Here is a 20,558-nt window from a genome sequence, read left to right on the forward strand (position 1 = left end):
CAAGGATACTTGACATTTTCAATGGACCACAGTACAAGGTGATTCATAATCATGCTAAGATTGGGTATTTTACCATTAAATAATTTTAGAAGGCATTGCTCAGACAAAAAAGATAAGTCGGGAAAATGTGATCAATGCATGGGTAGGATTCAAGATATTAAGCATGTATTATGTGTTTGTCCTTACAAATCAATAGTAGATGCGCAGAAACAGTTTTTAAAACCTTTGTTACAAGTACAGTGTATTTAAAACCAATGATCTGATCACCCTAGCAAAATCACCACCTGACAAATTTGTGTGCCTCAACTTGTACAGATTTAAAAAATAATTTTTAACAATGTATTAGTAATTTACTTATATGGTGATTGTTTTATTGTATGTTCTATCAAATCAGGAATCCTTCCACAGGTCTTGAAAGTGCACTGAAAAGCAGGAGTGAGGGTCCTATTTTCATACCTTGTGCCTTCTTTGAAGTAGTAGAAGTTTCTAGAGAATTCCGTTTGAAGTGCTGAAGTTTCTTGCCTCCTCTGCCCTGGCTCCAAGCTGGCTGCGTGAACCATACAGTGGTGACAAGTCCTTTGTGTGAAGGCAGGGGACAGCCTATTCAGTTGCAAGTGGAGCTGTGCCCAGCTTCACCCCCATCCTACCAGTGATAGCCCATCCAGCCACAAACACACCTTATGTCACTCCACTATTGTGTGGCTGCCTGGGAGGAACAAACAAAGTCTTACTGCCAACTACACTCAGACAGTTGACCCATGAACAAGAAGTAGGCACCAAATAGGGCAGGAAAACGCCAACGTTCTATAAGTGGCATTTTCAAAGTTCTAACTTAAAATCTAACTTTACCATTAAAGAGGATTTTAAATTACAATTTATTAGACACCAAACATGAAATGTTTACCTGTTCCCAATCAAACATTAGCACTTATTAAATGTAATAAGACAACATAATGTTATTATATGGGAGAGGTGGGCTGGGGTGGGTCTACGTACCCCAGTCCTCCTAGCGGCAAGGAGGGATTGGAGTGGTGCATTGCGCTCATAAAATGCATACCAGAATCCGCAGGGTGTCTGTGGCCATTTGAGGCTGGGCCAGGGCTTTTGTTTTGCACCGGAACTGTGATTACTGTGGGTGAGTGCTTTAATATGTATACATCATGAGCAAACTTAAAGCCACTGGATGTGCTACAGTAGCCCCCAGAATGACAAGCATTGGTACAATGCTTGAGCGAGCCATGCCGGTTGTTACAAATGAGACTGCTCTACCAGAGCAAAGATTATCCATAGAGCAAGGTAGGGGGCCCGGTGAGGAAGTCAGTGGCTCCAATATGCCTGCAGGAGAGTTACATGGTCCTGTCATTAAAGGGATACTCAGGACTGAGGGTGAGTCATGCATTTCTAGCTGCGCAAGTGCTGGCAGCAGCCGCGTAGCCATTAAGAAACTTTTGAGTATGTGCCTGTTGCCACCCGCGCAATGAGTGTAAATTCACCCCCAAAACTGTCAAATGCAAAAGGACTAGTAGCTGTGCATCCTGAATGAAACTACAAATAAATCAGATGAAACTATGCAAGGGGATGGATCAAACAAACTTGGGACTATCAAGCTTTGAGGATATTTGTAAAAAAATCACTGCTATTTCACATGAGCAACTTAGCCCAATTTAAGAGCAATAGATTGCCATGGAGGCCCAATTGTCAAGCTTAACTAAGTCTCATGCTATAGTCACTAGCCAAAATAAATGTACACATGGTACTGATGTGCGAGCTTGCTGTCGTGGGTATCATGAGAGGGTGGGGATAAATCGTTTTTGGTCTCAGTAGCAAAACAGAATGCAGAATGCAAAATCCCACACGCCCATCATGCCGACTAGTTCTAACACTAGCGCCACCGGACACATTTTTACTGAGTGGGTTTCCCCCACTGGCATCAATAATGAAACCGAATGACATGCAGGGCTGTTGTGGTTTCGATAAATAAGGAAAACAAAGGCATAGATCCCAGCACCTCAGTTCTAAGTCTACCCCCAGCGGCATGCCCGTATGTATTGAAATTGTCAGGACTGCCAACAGGGTCACCCACTGGCTTAGTGCTCATAAAAACCTCAATGCTGCAGAGTGTAACAAGATCCTAATGTTGTGCAGGGCTGGCTGGACGGGACCATCAATAAAAAAACATAATCTGAGATTGCATTGTTATGAATTTTAGACATCCGTCCAATGTAAAAGAGCTACTAAGGTCACATAAGGAGGGTTTCCTGCCAACCTCTGGGGTATTTTAATAAAACCCTTTTAGCAGGCAATGTATCCGCCTCTATTTGGTCAACAGCTTCAGCTAGATAGGGTTATGGAATGTAGCAATAGGTACGCAGACTTGTCAGGCCTAACTGAGATGGACTGACTAAGGGAGCCTACGTTTTTTCTGAAGAATGTCATGTTAAATCAGTCTTGGATTATGCTTGATACTTCTTTATCCAATGAAAATGGGCCCGCTATGAAAATTTTATGCGGGAACATTGCAGTCCTTCGTTCCAAGGTACATCTCCCCGAGTGGCAACTATTTATAAGAAGCTTTGATACTCTGCTACTGCAGAAAACCTAGGACCCCAACCCATGGCGTTTGATGGGTACCTATGTTTTAGCGTACCGGACAATCCAACTTGGTCAGGCCGTGCACCGGGGGACTTCACTACCTGGAAAAACTTGCAATTGGTGGCCATGCTGTGGCTTTAGATACTACAGGCTGCAATTTTCAAGCAGTGCTCTTCAAGGGTGACCAGACCCTGTATCTTATTAAGGTTTCCCAGTTTATCTAAATACTTTTACTCAGTCTTGGGGAGAGCATCAAGAGAAGGACGGCAAGTGTATTGTGCTTAGCTGGGGACTTCAACGCAGGGCTGGCTCCCTTAAGATTGCAGCACGGGGTCGTCGTTGGTGAGGGTCTGATCAGAGAGCCAAGGAGTTGGATGACATTCTCTCATTAACTGATTTACACAATGTGAAAGAAGAGGCTGGTATTGGTGATCTGGGGTAGCCCGCATTTAGGGGGAGGAACAGCTCATCCGTTATTGATTATATGTTTGTCTCCAGCAACTTATTTATTTCATTTGATGTTCCATGGCACTTATTGTCTGTTCAAACTCTGGCGACCACAACCGAATTGAGGTAGCCCTGACTGTATCATCCAGGGCAGAATTCAACATAAGGGCTGGAATTAGCAGACTAAAGTCTTCTACGGATAATCTTAGAGTCCTCTAGAAACTCCCTAATCAGTTCAAATTTTTGGGAAACGTAGTAAAGAAGAATATGGATTTCGTTTTGGGTTGTCTGGTAGACAGCGATGTAAATAGGGATATAGTTAGCTCTTTTGTGGCCTTCTGCTCTAGTATAAAAAAAAAACCTCTCCTAACCCCCCTCCCGAACTGGAACATACGTCTCCAAGATGGTTCGATCAGGAATGCTCTGCAGCAAATCTTTCATTGTAAAGGGCCCTCACTTCCAGCCCAAGAGACTCCTCTTTTGTGGCTATTCTCTGGAAGCAGTACAAAATGGCCACAACAAAGAGGTGGTTATTATCCAGCAGTAGGCTACATTGGTTCATGCAGCATTACAAAAGATGGTAAGTCCTTCTGGAATGCTGTGCCAGCTCTGAGATCTGCTAATCAAACAGTGACCCCGAGTAGCTTCATATAAATAGTGAGGCATGGGAGGCACACGTTTCCCTGATCTATTTGGCTCTGGAAATAGTACCCAAGCTACTTGAAAAGGTGGATTGACACCCATCCATACAGGTTACCCTCCAGGTAGTTACTGCTGCTATACAACATAGTACGGGGTAAAGCACCAGGTCCGACGGTGTGCCCATTGACCTAGTTAAATGTAATATCACACTCTGTGCCCCATTGTTGACTAATGTTTATAATCATTTAAAACATGCATCTGTTCCATGCACCTGGGCTACATCCACTATCGTCCCAATCGTTAAGAAGAGGGATCAATCCTCGCCAATATGTTATCACCCTATTTCATTGACTGATCTACCGGCTAAAATTTTAGGAAGGGTTTTCTACAACAGGATTACAGAGTGGGCTGAGTAAAATAAGATTATAACCCCTGCTAATATGGTTTTCATCACCGTATAGGCACCATAGAGCAGTGTTTGAATTTAAACCTAATTCTAAGTAAATACACAGTGGCAAAGCAAACATAACCTTCTCCATGGCTTTTGACTGTGTCAGCCGCTCCAAGTTACAGCAACTCTTATTAGAAATGGTGTTGGATGCCACACTTGTCCATTTCGTAGCAACGCTGCATGAGAACACAAAGGCCAGTGCAAGGTTTGAACAAAAAAGGGGAAGTATCCAAAAACACCCAACACTGGGCGCAGGGTGTGACAAGGGTGCATGCTTGCCCCCTTCTGTTTATATATTATATATAAACAAGCTCAGCCCTTAGTTCATTCATCATGCCACAGATGTCCCTATGATAAAAGGAGCCCGACTTCCAGTATTGCTATACACGAACAATACCGTGCTAATAGCTCATACCGCGAAAGCTCTGCGTTTGTTAGTTCTATCATTCGTACAGTTCACGGCCACCCTGGACGTGCGCTCTAATTTCTCTAAATCATTTATAATGGAATGTGACCCTAAGAGCACCAGACTTTCAAGCTTTGCAATTGGCTCCTACCTGGTGGTTACTTTTAATGCAGCTGACTCGTGGGTACCAAATGAAGCAAGTGCAGGGTGAAGTTATCTAGGGCAGTAGGTTCACTCTGCAGCATCCCATCTCCACTGGGCTGTACTTGCACCACTGGTGCAGGTATATACCTCTCAATGTGTTCCAGTGGCATCCTACGGGGCGGAAATTTGGAGTACTGCAGACTGTACAGTAATACAGACAGAGGAAAATCGTTTCTGTAGGAAAATTCTGTCTGTTCCCCTATCTTTCTCCCGTTTTATTTGTCACAAGGAGCTGGGTTTAAGGTATTTGAAGTGACCAAATCCGAACATGTCCAACACTGTTATGGTTATCCATCTGGAAAACTGAAGAGGATCTCTCAGGAGAGACATAATTACTAACTGTTTAGCTTGAGATAAAGACCTCTCTATCCCATGGATAGTTTATGTAAAGAAATCTCTTGAAGAGATTGGTTTACCCAATGCTTTTTCTGATACATCATTCAGGGGGTCATTCCGACCCTGGCGGTCAAAGACCGCCAGGGCCGCGAATGACGGAAGCACCGCCAACATGCTGGCGGTGTTTCGTAGCCCATTCTGACCACGGCGGTAAAGCCGCAGTCAGAAAACCGGGGCCGGCAGTTTCCCGCCGGTTTACCCCCGGCTGGGCGAATCCGCCAGGGCAGCGCTGCCTTGGGGATTCTGACCCCCTTCCCGCCAGCCTGTTTCTGGCGGTTTTCACCGCCAGGAAGAGGCTGGCGGGAATGGGTGTCCTGGGGCCCCTGGGGGCCCCTGCACTGCCCATGCCACTGGCATGGGCAGTGCAGGGGTCCCCTAACAGGGCCCAGGGTGGCTTTTCACTGTCTGCTCAGCAGACAGTGAAAAGCGCGACGGGTGCAACTGCACTCTTCGCACCGCCGCAACACCGCCGGCTCCATTCGGAGCCGGCTCCTGTGTTGCGGCCGACATTCTCGCTGGGCCTGCGGGCGCTAAGTTGCTTAGCGCCCGCCGGCCCAGCTGGAATGTCAGAATGCGGGAAGCGGTATTTTGGCCGCGTGGCGGCCAAATGGCGCTTCCCGTCTGGCGGGCAGCAACCGCCGCCCGCCAGAGTTAGAATGAGGGCCTGAGTGTCCTAGGGAGAAAGCACGCACAAGCATTACTATTAACCTAGGCACAAGCGAAGAAGCTAAGGCCCATATTTATACTTTTTTGCACAGCATTTGCATCACTGCTTGGCGCAAAAGCGCCGCAAACGTACAAAATATAATTGTATTTTGTAAGTTTGTGCCGCTGTTGCGTTAAAAAATTACGCAGATGCGGCGCAAAAAAAGTATAAATATGGGCCTAAGTGCGGAAATATTAAAACCCTCCATAGCAGCTTACCTGCATTTGGGCCCTGAAGATTCCCCCACTAATTATTTGCTAAACACTAGAGGGTAATGTGAATGCTCCTTACTGTGGTGTTTTAGGGCAGATCCAATAAAATACTTACTCTGCTTCCCGTTAGGCTACCAGAGCAACCTTGAATCTAGACTGTTGGGTACAGTAAAGACATCTCTGGACAATTAATGTCACATTTTATCTTTTGGTGTTATTTTATAAAAGATATACCAAAATGTTTTCAACCTTTTTTATGAAGTTGAGAAACCTTAGGCAATGCATTCAAACATATAAATTATTTTTATGTAAGCTTTTTTTGCGAGCTGCGGTGTAATCTCGTGGCACGATGCACTTTGCTTAAATGTGTTTCTATTATTCTTTTTTACATTTGTACATATAATATGTGTGTTTTTACATCTGTATATTTGCCTGCTGATTGAAAATGTTCTGGAGAAACTGGATATCTAACGTTTGGTGTTATTGCACTTTTAAGGCTGCTTTTTGCAAGTGAATAAAGTTTATTTGACTTGACATTGTTTGGTATTACCAAACTAGCTGGAGTACTGCCCCTATCGAACAACAAGCAGGACCTAAAATGGGACTCTGTTTTCAGGGAGAGGATACCCTGATACCAATTTATGGGCAGGTTGCTGACACTCTGGAGCTAATTGCTCTTAGCGGGTCTCTAGATCCAGAACCTGCGGCTGTATTTAACTTCCATGAAAAAATCTGCACTTGTCTTCAGGCATTCTTACCCAAGGATTGTAGCAAACTCAGCAAATCGCACCTTTGCTGTCTATGGTTTAACAGATACTGTAAATAGCTAGAAAAAAAAACTCATCAAGTCATTAAAAGCAGGTAATAGAACTGAAGTCTCTTCGGCTAGGAAAAATTATATAGTTATATAGTTACTGACTCTGGCTAAATCTGCCTGGGAACGTAGGATGAGGGACGACGTAGTAGCAGCAGCTAGGACAGGAAATGATACATTGTTCTGGGGCATGGTGGCCCATGGTAGCCGTCATGCTGTTACATGTGTTGATTATAACCTACAATCTTAGACATGGGTGGAACACTTTCAAAAGGCATATACTGCTGAGACGACTTCCATGTCTAGAGCTTCAAAAACAGGTCCTGCCCCTCCTGCAAGGGAAGTCATTCCTCTGGCTTTCCAACCTAAAGATATTGTGGAGGCAATATAGGCAATTCTACGTCAGGACCGGAGCTTGGGTTATGCTTTAGTCTTTTTCTTTACTACTCAAAATTTTCAACAGCAGCCATTTAAACATCAGATGAGGTAAAACTAATGTTCCCAGAAGGCTTTGCTATAACAAACAACAACAATACCCAATCACAATCAGGCAGTTAAAACTTAGGGCTAGATGTATCATCCATTTTTGCATTCGCAAACGGTGTGAATGGCTATTTGCGAATGCAAAAATGCCTTTCAGTATTTATGAGAGGCATTGTCAACGCAAATTTAAGGAATCGCTAAAATAGCGATTCCCTAAATTTGCGAGCCCGTTTAGAGAATCGCAAATTGCGATTCTCTAAATAAGAAATCGCAAATAAGGAATCCTTATTTGCGATTTCTAAACCACATGTAACAAGCAATTCCTTAATGCGAATTGGGCATTAAGGAATCACTATTACCACCAAGTTTAACTTGGTGGTAAGCATGTGCAAATTTTAAAAATGCATGAAAAATGCATTTTTAAAATTGACATGTGCGGCTTACAGGTCCTTAAAAAAATTCTTGGGGTGCAGCAGAGGAGGCCTTAGGCCCCCAGCACCCTGGGTTTTGCATTTCTCCAATTTGCGAATTCCAGTTAGGAATTTGCAAATTGAGAAATGCAAAAAAATCTCAAATATGGGCCTACAGGCCCATAGGTGCGAATGGGGCCAGTATCGCAATTTGCGATTCGGTAACAGCATTTCCAATTTTATGAAATCGCTATTACCGAATCACAAATATGGTACATACCATTTTGCGATTCAGAAATAGCGATTTCTTAAAAATCGCTATTAGAGAATCGCAAAATGGTTTGTTGATACATCTGGCCCATAGTTCCTTGTCGATCTCTGTACTGCCTCTTTTCTTCGCTGCTAGCAGCCACAGATAAGTGTTGCTCCCTTCTCTGCTTAGCTTGCCTTGGTTATTGTCATTGTAATTATTCACAAAGTTATTCACATTTGCACGCTTGTTGGCCTAACTTCTTTTTCTCCGTCAGACTCTTTATCAGTTGCCACAGGAAAGCCCTGTGCTCCTTACGCGGCTCTATGTGCCTGAGGGACGTATGTAGGGGCCATGACACGGTAAGGCCTCCCAACATCTGGTGGCGCTCTTCTCTTCAGCAGTGAGCGGCTACTCCTACGCTCTCTCTGTTACTACGTCGTGCATCTGTCCACTTCAATTGAAACTGACAACCTGCACAGCGGGTACTGTCTACTGCCCTCCCTGAGCCTGGAGACTCATTCCCCAAACTTCGGGGTCTGTACTTCATTTGTTTTACAAAACCCAATGGCCTATGAGCCTTCTACTGTACCGCCTGGGTCTTTATTCATTAGAAGCTGTGCCGGCCCCAGGGGATTCCCTTAAATAAATAATTAAACATGCCCGGCTGGGCATGTATCACCTGATATTGACGTTTCGGTTTCTGTTTTTCCACGCCCTCTGGGTCGATTACTATCTTGCCGTGAGGCACATTCAGGGACACTGTCCCAGGCTCTAACCCTTTCAATACGTGGGTGCTGTGTCGTTGGGGCTCCCCCCCTCATATATTGGAGGAACTCACTAGGAACCCCAGTCCCATACGCAGACAGCATTAGTGTCACCAAATTGGCTTCACAGTGAGTGACAACCATGCAGTCATCCTCTAGTACCTACGAGGAAGAAGAGGTGGTTTCAGTCCTTCATTTGGAGGCTGTGGACGCTTCTATCCACAAAGCTCTGGTGGAGGCGATTGCCCCCATAAAACAACGTCTCTACAGCAAGTCCTCGATGAGTATGCCAGGTCTTAAGTCGCTCTCAAACCCGAACTACCACAAACACAAATTCCTGGGGTCAGACCAAGATGCCTTTGAATGCCTCAAGAGGGCCTTCCTAGAACAAACTCAACCCCTACAGGGAACAGCTGGGCCTGCTGATGAGCTCCTGGAGCTTCTTCAACCTAATTCACCCGACATGGCAGGAGTGGAAACTCACATCAGGATTCGGATGCAGAGGCAGGCCCATCGAGATCTTGGCACCCTCCTGCACTGGACAGTGTCTTCAAAGTACCGACAGATAGGCTTGACCCAGACCACATTATCCATCTACGATCAGTGGAGTGGCCCCCAGCTGACAAAGTGGCGAAATACATTGCAAGCCACCTACGTAAATCTCAGGAGAAACAAGCGGGCTGCCTCTTGTATGCCAAATGCCCCTGGCCCACCTTGGAGGGTAAGGTCACCCCGTCTCTGGAAGTCGATTCCCGCATGGCCACTTTTGTGGTGAAATTCATCAGGGATCCCATGAGGGGAATAGATTGGCCCTGGCGCTCATGCCAGGACAAACGCCTTGACGTGGTCGGCTCGTTGGCGAAGATCCTGGACATGGCAGAGAAGGCCAAAGCATCTGGCTCACTAATCTCACAGGAGGTCCTGTTAGGCTGGGCTCAGAGAGCCATCATCTTTACGGGGAATGCTAACTGCGCCCTTTCTACAGAGCTACGCCAATCTTTACTCATTAAAGTCAACCCCAAACAGGGGGACCTGGTGACATCAGAGGCAGGGATGGTTGACAAAGAGAGTCTCTTTGGGGATCCCTTCATCAAAGAACTGGGCAAGTTTGTTGCAACATTTTCATCTCTTGACAAAGCCCAGACTTCCATCAAGCAGATTTGCAACCTTTGGATTTTCCCAGGGGCGTGCTGTGGCAGGGGCAGCTCAACGAGCCGCTTCTCCTCTCAACTCCCCTCCCGGGGACACGGCTTCCGGTGTGGGCAGTAAGAGGACCAAGCCCACTTCGAGTCCTTCTACCCCACCAGAGGTGAACATTTCCAGGGCAGAGGCGGAATCAAAGGACAAGCCTCCAACACCTCTTCCAGCTATGAGTGTTCACCCTTATTCCCAACTAAAAGTAGGGGGCAGGTCGGCACTGTATTTACCAGCATTGGAGTCCCTCATGACGGATGTTTAGGTCCTCCAGACAGTCCAAGAGTTCCACATAGAGTTCTATGGTTCCCCACGACAGACGACCTTCCCACAGCCTTTCAAGTTTTCCATGACGGAAACTGATCTCATAGACACAGAGGTCGAGGCCTTCCTCAAAAAGGGGGCAATCTGCCCGAGGACCTCTCACCCCTACAGGTTCATCAGAAAAATCTTCTTGGTCGAGCGGTGCAACAGAGGCCAGCGACCTGTGATTAATCTTCAAGAATTCAACGAATGGTTAGTATATCAACATTTCAAGACAGAAGGACTTCATCTGTTGAGACATACTCTAACCCTTCGACCAGATGGAACGCCTAGATCTAAAGTACACCTATCTGACAATCCCAATCTTTCCACCCCACAGACTCTTCCCTCAGTTTGCCTGGCAGTGCCAAACCTTTAAATTTACCACCCTTACATTTGGGATATCCTCAGCAACATGGTGCTTCAAGAAAGTTCTCAAATCCGTGGTGGAACACCTGCGCATGCAAGGATTGAGAATTATAGTCTACCTGGATGATATGTTCATCTTGAACCAGTGCCCAACAATGCTAATCTCTCAGTTGCAATCAGCGGTGAACGTCCTAGAGAGCTTGGGATTGGTGATCAGTGAGGGCAAGTCCCTCCTTGCTGTGTCCCAGTCAGCCACCTTCCTAGGGTCTGTGGTCATCCTCCATCCAGGAAATGTTCCCAGGACCTTTTCACTATCAGGCACTGCAATGTCTCAAAGCCAACCACTTGCAAAAGGGCCTTATGTACTCTAAGAAAGGGCCTCTGCCAGAGGATTCAAGGGAAGAACTCCAATGGTGGCTCTCTCACATGGAGGCTTGGAAAAGGAGAGCAATTTTTGGATTCACTCCAGATCTCGTCATAGAATCCAACACCAGCAGATCAGTCTGGGGTGCACGATGAGGGGACTTCTCCACAGGAGGAAGATGGTCACAGCAAGAACGGACAGTAAACATAAACTGTCTGGAACTGTTGACAGGCTCCTTTGCAGTTCATTGCTGGATCAAGGACAGGATTCAATCTTGCGTCCTCCTCAAGATGGACAATGTATTGGCGGTACGTTACATCAACCATCTCAGGGACACCAGATCGAAAGTCCTGTGAGACTTGGCGAAAGATTTCTGGCAGCCTTGCCTGGACCATCCCGTCTCAGTCACGGCTGAATATCTCCTAGGTCAAGCAAATCTGGTTGAAGACTGACACTGATATCTCCACAACAAAGTCTATGGAAACTGGTTCAGAAAGCTTTCCCCTTCTCAGTGGACCGGTTCACGTCAAGACTGGATCTTCAACTGGACTGGTTCTTCAGCTGGAGACCAGATCCCTTGGCACTAGTGACAGATGCGTTTCTCCAGGACTGGTCCCAGGAGACAGGAAACGCATTTCTGCTGTTCGTAATGCTTACGAGGGTCACGGCCAAAGTGCGGAGGCAACAAGTGGAGGTAGTGCTGGTGTCGCCTTTTTGGAGATTGCAAGTTTGGTTCCCAGTTCTGATATAATTTTCCTGGGATAATCCAATCCTTCTCTCCCTGCTTCAGAACCTTCTTCTCCATCAGAACCAGATGCCACACCGCCTGGTGATGGAAGGCTCCCTTCGACTGCTGGCATGGCAGATTACCGGCAATGTTGGCAAATCCCAGGACTTTGGAGGCAGGCTGAAATCCTTTTGTCCAAGGCCTGGGTAGACAGCACTGTCAAGAGGTATTGATTGGTTTAGACGAGATGGATGGGTTGGTGCATACAACGGGCCTGGATCCAGTGGCTGCAGGTGTAGTCCAAGTTAATTTTTTTTTTTTCAGAGTTATCAGCAGAAGACTTGGCATACAGATCCATCAACATGTTCTGCACAGTCATTTCAGAAGGCCACATGCCAATAGATGGTGCCCCAGTGGGTGAGCACCCTTTTGTATGAAAGGTGTAAACAAGAAATTTGGCACTCATTGCCACAGGAACCTCAGTTCTCTTCTTTGTGGGACACCAATCAAGTTCTTAATCGTTTTCATTTGTGGCAACCTAACAGGTTTCTTTCTAGGAAGGAACTTTTGGCTAAATTGGCCATATTGTTATGCCTGGTATCTTGTCGTAGGGTATCAGATTACAGGTAGAGTATTCTCCCAGCATGGGGTGTCCTTCACAGTCAGCAGACAAACTAAATCCCATACCCCCATTATCTCCTACCCGGCATTTCCTAATGCCTCAAAACTGTGTGTGGTGCAATGCTTGAAGGCATATGAAGAGATGACAGAGGAGCTCTGCCCCCAGGGAGAGAGACAAATATTGATTGCCTTAAGGAGGTCACATAAAGCAGTGTCTTCACCCTGGATTGCTAGGTAGGTTCGGTGGGTCATGCAAGAAGCAGGTATCAATTTGGGAATGTTTCGAGTGCATTCAGCGAGGGGAGCGATGGCCTCCAAAGCATTGTACTTGGATGCATGCCTAGTGGACATTAAGGATGCTGCTGATTGGTCCTCGGATTCCACTTTTAGGCAGTTATAATTCAAACCGGTGATGAATGTAGCCCAGCTGATGGTAAACAAGCTTTAAACTAGCATACCCTGAGCCTCCGGTGCTGACACAGAATGAAACATTTCGTAACTATTGTAATGAAAAGTTTCAATTCTATTAGGACACGGAGGTGAGGATTATCCCACCCGGACAGAAGTAACTCATGCTCCCTCCCTGTTATCAGTAAGTAAAGGTATCTTCCTAAAACATGGTCTATTGTAGATTCTGAAATGCTGTTACTTTTTGTTTTTGATATTGATTGTTATATTGTTTAGTCTAAACTCTCCATTCCGATGGGTTATTTATTGTCATTCTCAGTAAGCTGCAATTGTATGTTCACTGGGGAAGGATCAGGTCAAATTTTCCTTGTTGCCTTTATTTTAGGCAGTGATGACTCCAAACATGGTTCATGAGCAATGAGCACTGGTGTGACTCGCTGAAAGAAAAGAGGCAGCACAGATATCGACAAGGGACTATGCGGAAAATGCCTGACTCTGATTGGATATTGTTGTTGTTTGTTATACCAAAGCCTTCTGGGGATGTTAGCTTTACTTTAGCTGATGTTAAAATGGCTACTATTGAAAACGTGGGGTAGTGAATTAAAAGACTAAAGCATAATCCTTGCCTCAGTGTCCTTAATAGAATTGAAACTTTCCATTACGATAGTTATGACATTTTTCATTTAACCACACAAAGCATCCCTGGCGGCCTGTTCCTTTCCAAGCCCCTTGTTTGGGCCCTCTACTTCCACCTGCTATTTAGTTCTATCCTGGAAGGTGGCCTGAATGCTAGATGCTGGCAGACCACCAAGATTGTGGCAATATTTAAAAAGGGCAGTAAAGGCAACCCTGGGAACTATATACCAATAGGCCCTGTTGATTCTTCCCAGAAATTAGTTTGTCATCTCATCCTAGGGAAACTCATGTAGGGGGCCCAGGAGAATTCTATAATTCAGAAATGCAGGCAGGTATCAGGAATAGGATTAGCATAGCTGATCGAATTTTACACTTGAGCAGTATCTCTTGGAAAACAGTAATGGTAGACAAGGGCTACCTCTATGTGGTCCTTGACGATTTAAGGTCAGCATTTGACTCGATTCCTAGGGCTAAACTAAAGGAAGTCCTGAAGCAGATGGGGTCCGTGCTAATCTTCTCTCAGTTTTAATTTAGTTACAAGCCCTTAACACTGCTTGAGTAAGATATGAAAGCAAAGGTGAGCTCACTGACCCTTTTAAGATTGAGATAGGTGTTTGCCCGGGGGGCGTTTGGGCACAAACTTTGTTCACACTTTTTATTAACAACTTAATAAAGGCACTTGGTTTTCCTGGCAATGAGGCTCCTAAACTGGGCCCTCACAAAATCTCCACTCTGCTTTTTGGAGACAATACACTTTTAATATCCAAAACCCCATGTGGCCTGCAGGCCATAGTTGATCACTTCTTAAGCTTTTGAGGTGATAGGGGCCTTGAACTTATCATTAGCAAAACTACGTTCATGGTATTCAACTCCTATAAAACAGGCAGGGTGAATATTTTGGTTCAGAGAGCTGCTTTGGAGCACGAGCAAGAGTTTGTGTACATAGGGGTTTGTTTGATGCACAAGTCGAACTGGTCCGCCCATATGGGTAAGAGCACCCTGAAACCTCGGCAGGAAGCACTGGCGTAACATAAGCCCCCCGAGCTGTGATCAAAGTGCATACGAAAGCACAGGCCTGTCCCCTCGCTCCTTCAGTGGAGAGCTACAATCTAAAATCTAAAAGTATGGGGCAGACTTTTGGGGCTGTGCAAGGATTGACAAGCTTACTAAGGCACAAAATAGGTTCATTAGGAGTCTACTAAATCTCCCCTAAAGTGCTCCCCGCCTTCCCCACTCTTAAATGTTGGTATCTATCCAATCAATTTCAGCTCGATACTCAGACCCATTTTGTCCTGGCACAGGCTCTCATTCACAGCTGAGCTGGAATTGTACAGACTAACCACAAAGGTACTTTAAACATCTGTTGGTTGTGAGAGGATTCCTCAGTTTGCCTAGATCAAATCTATGCTTTACTAGATCAGCTTGCTCTCCCTGTGGGACACTCCAGATTCAGCAAAGTCAGTTTTCCACTTTTTGATTAAAGAACATTTCAAAGAGTATTTATGGGTGGAAGGAATGAAGGAAGTTAAGGCAGGAAGCCTCACGGATTCCTTTTTAGACTTTAAGATTATTCCTGCCTCTGAGTCATTTCTTGATGAGAGTCCGAGGGGTTTAGCTTTGCAAATCTATTTGAAATGGAGGTATGGGATCTTGCATGTAAACAGTGTCTGTGTGAGATGGAGGGACCGATATTGTAGCTCTAGTAAGTGCCCCTTTTGCAACTCAGTAGACCAAACCTTTCATAATTTTGCTTTCTTTTGTCCTGCCTATGCTCAACCATGTGAGAAATGGCTTAAGACTATATGCAAGTTCCTGGGTTTTAGACAATTTTCAGCCACATTATGAGTCCTACGATTCAACCCCAGAGAACTGGTTGTTGTTGAGACGGCCAACTATAGGCATGCAGCCTGGTTCATTCCCAACCGCATTGTTTGCTTGCTGAATGAGCGTCAGGGCCCTGCTAGCACTCCTTCATTATGCTATTACATTCCACACACTGTATTCCGCACTTGAATGTGACTTGCTCTCTGTCTATATTAGGTTGGTGATTGGTTTTCTCCATGATTGGCATATTTGATTCACTAGTAAGTCTCTAGTAAAGTGCACTAGAGGTGCCCAGGGCCAGTAAATCAAATTGTACTAGTGGGCCTGCAGCACTGATTGTGCCACCCACATGAGTAACGCTGTAAACATATCTCAGACCTACCACTGCAGTGTCTGTGTGTGCAATTTTAAACTGCCATGTCAACCTTGAAAGTGCACCCACTTGCCAGGCCCAAACCTTCCCTTTTAGTACATGTAAGGCATACTTAAGGTAGGCCCTAGGTAGCCCCATGGGCAGGGCACAGTGTTTTTAAAAGGTAGGACATTTACAGGTGTGTTTTACATGTCCTGATAGTGAAATACTGCCAAATTTGTTTTTCACTATTGCAAGGCTTATCTCTACCATAGGGTAACATGGGGATTGCCTTTAAAAACCTTTCAAGTGTTATTTCCCAGTGGGAGCAGACAGCGATATGGAATTCGGGGTCTCTGAGCTCACAATTTAAAAATACATCTTTTGGTAAAGTTGGTTTTTAGATTGTCTGTTTGGAAATGATGCTTTTAGAAAATGGGTATTTTCTTGCTTAGCCATTCTGTGCCTCTGCTTGGCTGCTGAATCCACGTCTGGGTCAGACTGACAGTTGGGCTTTTTGCGAATTCATTCTAGACAATGACACAAAAGGAGCTGAGGTGTGTCCTGCATATCCTGATGAGTCTTCCTGTGCTAAAATGTGAGGGAGAAGCTGACATCTGCACTTGAAAGGGCTGTGCCTTACCTCTAACAATACAGTCTCCAACCCCTAGTGTGTGGCTGGGGCAGGGCAAGGAAGAGGCAGGGTCTTGTGCACTACAAGTGTGCACTACAAGTGTGCCTACTTCAAAGACAGAAATGAGTACAAGTAATGAACTAGTGATCCTACAACTTCAGAACATTTCTGGACTGAGGACATTCTGCCAGAGAGAACAGCTGGATGCTTGAGAAGGACCTGGCTCTCTACCTGTTGCTTTGCTGTGCTGGCCTGTTGCTGCTGCTTCTGCCCTGGGAGTGAAAGGACTGGATTTTGCTTTTTACATCCTGCTTTCCATCATTCTCCAAGGGCCTGAACTGAGCTTGCCTCTAGTTGTGAAGTCTCAGTGGCATCAAAGACTTTATCTACCAGTGTCTAGGCTCTTCTGCTTAGAATTCTGACTTGCTAAGTGGTGCCAAATCCAGTCCCTGGGTCCTTAGAAGTGAAAGCTGGTAACTTGCGGAGGAAAATCCATGCACTGTTGTGTGCGCGTCAGAAACGTCGATGTAGGGCGCCAAATCTTCAACTTCGCAACAAGGACTTGAGGCTGTGTATCCGGAAATTGACGCATCGTTCGCCTACGGAGGAAAGAATCGTCACATCGCCTACCCGGCGAGGAAAAGAATCGAGGCACGGCCTCACTTGTGAGTACGAAATCAACGTATCGCTTGCTTTTCTGGGGCATCAACTCTCCTGCGGCTTTATTTTTGACGCATACAAGGTACTTTGTTCTAAGACAACACATCCATTGATTCCTATGGATTAAGACTCTTTTTACTTAAAAAATTGATATTTTACTCTTGTGTATGTTGGATTTTTGTCGTTTTGGTCTTGTTTGATTTAGATAAATATTGGTAATTTTTAAACTGGTGTAGAGTCCTTCTGCAATGTTTTCACTGTGTTACTGTGTGTATGTACAAATACTTCACACATTGCCTCTGAGATAAGCCTGACTGCTTGTTCCAAGCTTCCAAGGGGGTGAGTAGGGGTTATCTTAGGTGTGTGACTCCCTTGCCCTGACTAGAGTGAGGATCCCTACTTGGACAGGGTGTAAACTGACTGCCAACTAGAGACCCCATTTCTAACAGGTGATATGAAACCTGGCAGCAGTGCAGTGCGGTCCTGACACAGATCAGCAAAGTTGGGCTGCACTTGTTCACATGTGCAGGTCCTGGAAGGCGCCCACTCTCCCTCCTGAGTCATGCTCACAAGTGTCCTGATAATCAGAGTTGCGCTGGCTCCAGCCACACTCAGTAAGTCCTTTGTCTTCTTTGCTCAGGGATGGGTGCAGTCTCCTAGCTTTGGCAGGGTTCCAACAGCGTCTCTTCGTGCTTTGGTCTCCTCAGACACAAAACTCCCCACGTCTCCCACATGGGCATAGGCCCGATCAATGCTCCTCACACCTCGCTCCTCACACCTCGCTCCTCTCCCTCACGTACAAACCAGTCTTGCCAGCAGGTATTGGTGCTTCAATGTCCAGGGGCAGGTGGTCTCAGAATCCCTGTGTGATGTCCTCTCTCCCAGCAGAGAGACTAGCAAGCGGTGCCACTAGTCCTTATCACAGGCAGACGTCTTGCACAGATTCCCCTCCCCATGCAGCCTTGCTGGCTGCTCGGCAGAAAACAAAGTATGGGGCCTCAGATTCCCCTACTTATAGTTCTTTTCCAGACACAAAATGTATTTAGGGTCTGGACCTTTGACGTTTTATGTTGGGGTTCTGCTCCTTTGAAATGAACATCTCTCCCCTCTGTTCATCCATTTTAAGGATGTCAACCACAGCAGGCAGAACTCCAAAGCTGAGTAACCCACAACAACATTCATGGGAGGGACCAGAGTTCACATTTGGATGTCAGCCACAGTGATATGTGCATCAAAGGATAATCCTGGGCCCTCCGCCCTACCTATTATGATTATCTTAGCAGTCCCATCTCCCTCTTCCTAAGATGTTCCATGCCCTTTCCTTGTGATCCGTCACTGAATCAAAGATCCCTTTAAAATGCACAGGGAGTGCCTGTCTCCCCCTCATCCAGTGCTTTTCCAACCAATCTGTCTGTTGGGATTCCTATACTGCTCATGTTTTCACCAGGTAGGTCTGAGCTTCCCAGAATGGAAACCAAGGTCCCACAAGTAATGTGCCAGTGCAGGCACTTCTGCTCTCAGTGTACATTCACAGTACATTCCCTGTCCAGCACTGCTGCCCTCACACATAATGCTTACACCAGCATATCCACATGTAACACACGCACTCAGTCTGCACACACTGTTCAGCACTATAGGCGCTCTGTACTTTACCAGTACAGTGTCACTTTAAACACACACTCCCAGCACGCACACATTTATCATATGCACACTTTACCATACTTCACCATAGGCATAGTATATTGTCTTGCACGCATACATGCACTTAGTTTTCATCACGGACGCACTTCCACATCAATCTGATGTAGGACAGGAGTGAGTTAAACACACAGCAGCAGAACTTTTAAAAGGTAAGTGAGCTTGTAGACCTCACTCTAGTGACACAGGGTAAAGAGGACCTGTTCACTACTACTGATCACTACATAGTATGCTGCCACCACCAAGCTTGTTCTGTTTAACGCCTGGTGAAGGCAGTAGTCTTCCACCACCATGAGAGTGGCGCTTTGGGCCCCCCCCGATCCAACAAGACCACAATCAGTGAGACAGGCCTATGTCACGGAGCACAAGCATGATCTGTGTTCACCTCTGACAAAAAAAGACAGCATTAGGGATCCAGACAACAATACAGTTGGGCACTCAGGGCAGGGGAACAAGTCTTCACCATGAAGAGGACTTTTCAAAGTTTTGTGTTTTCATTCCTTTCACTAATAATATTTGTGTTATTATCATGGTGACCGTAGTCGGCATATGATACAGTAAGTTAGGGAAAACACATCTCCATTATCAGAACTTTCCACAGTGTGTGTTTAATGATTGGGTCTGAAACATGTTAGGTCCATACTATTCTTTGACAGAGTTCCCTGGCAGGTCTGGTGTTCTTCAGACACCATTCTTCCAATGTATATAGTCCAAGGGGAAGGATGTGGGACAGCTGTATGTTTTCCCTTCTTCCACTTTCATAGTTATACTCAAGTATCTGGGGCTAGGGAAATATATCTGCTTGTGCTTCCAAAAAAAGAGGAAGCACACAAAAACAGAGTGCTTCACAAGAAACTGACCCAGCATATGAGTGTTGCAAATTTAATTGTAAGTGCAGTGATGTATTAAAATGAAAACGTATTCCAGGTTTGTCACTTTAGCTAAACACACAGGTAGGAAAAAACTAAAATACTTTCCTAATTGGTGTGAAATGTCCACTGACTTTCATCCAGAGTATTGGAATAGTTTCTAGACATACATAAACGTTAGAGTAAAACTTAAAAGTTAAAGGTTAAAACACTTACCTTAAACATTTACCACCTTCTAGACTGGATCAGTTGAAAAAGTCCAGAATGAATCTTCCCTAATGTTTCACTTACCTAGCACATGTTTTGAAAAAGAAGTTCAGCAGGTGATGGTCTTTAGGTATGAGACTTCATTCCTCCACTTACCTGTTGCCCTCCTGGCATCGCTGCCTTTGGCACTTCTTGGATTCTGGTACCCAGACAACAGAGAGCTTGTTGAAATTAGAGCCATTGCCATAGCCAGAAAGGCTGCAGTCATCCAGATCTACCACATCCAGCTGCCAAACAGAAAAAGATATCAGTGTATCTTCGAAAATACTTTAATCAGTATATTTCTTTAAAGGTGAATATGAAACAAAAATACAACCAGCACCATGAGAGCACGTGAGGAAAATGTGTGCATGATGTTTTTAGCAGATTAGATCCTGAAATAGGGAGGAGAGTGCACAGGACCAAACAGTGCTAAGCACAGCATGGATGCTACAGTAAACACTTATGGGTGATGGCCAGACTTGTGTGGTCTATTGGGGTGTCAGTCAGTCAGTCAAAAACTTTATTCGGCAATTGCCATAAAAGTGCAAACCAAGACACATTTACCAGTCTGTAAATAATATAAGATAAAATAAGACTTAAAACCATTACTAAAAACACTGCATGAGCATCCAATCTGAAACCCCTTGACATAAACAGATAAATATACTAGGCATGATTAAAAATCACAAAATCAGAAAAGTACAAATATTAGCTTAAAATAATATACTATACGTACACATAATTTTTTTTTAAAAAGGAGTAAGCCTTTTCATAGTGACAAATTTGGATATCTGGCAATCTCTGAAGATACAGTAAGGCTTCCTTATAGTGAATGGGTCTAAGAAGACGTAACATGGGTAAAATGAAAGC

The 20,558-nt window shown here is 45.1% G+C and overlaps 1 protein-coding gene across 1 annotated transcript in view; it reads right to left on the reverse strand.

The window, feature by feature from the left end:
* The window catches only part of C6H9orf43 (chromosome 6 C9orf43 homolog), a 175,917-nt gene that overhangs the window by 84,806 nt on the left and 70,553 nt on the right, over positions 1 to 20,558 (reverse strand). Inside the window, exon 6 of the mRNA XM_069241269.1 lies at positions 19,803 to 19,933. Within this exon, the coding sequence (XP_069097370.1) occupies positions 19,803 to 19,933 (131 nt within the window). The remainder of the gene's footprint in view (positions 1 to 19,802; positions 19,934 to 20,558) is intronic.

The sequence above is a fragment of the Pleurodeles waltl genome, chromosome 6 (assembly GCF_031143425.1).
Source record: "Pleurodeles waltl isolate 20211129_DDA chromosome 6, aPleWal1.hap1.20221129, whole genome shotgun sequence".
Lineage (NCBI taxonomy): Eukaryota > Metazoa > Chordata > Amphibia > Caudata > Salamandridae > Pleurodeles > Pleurodeles waltl.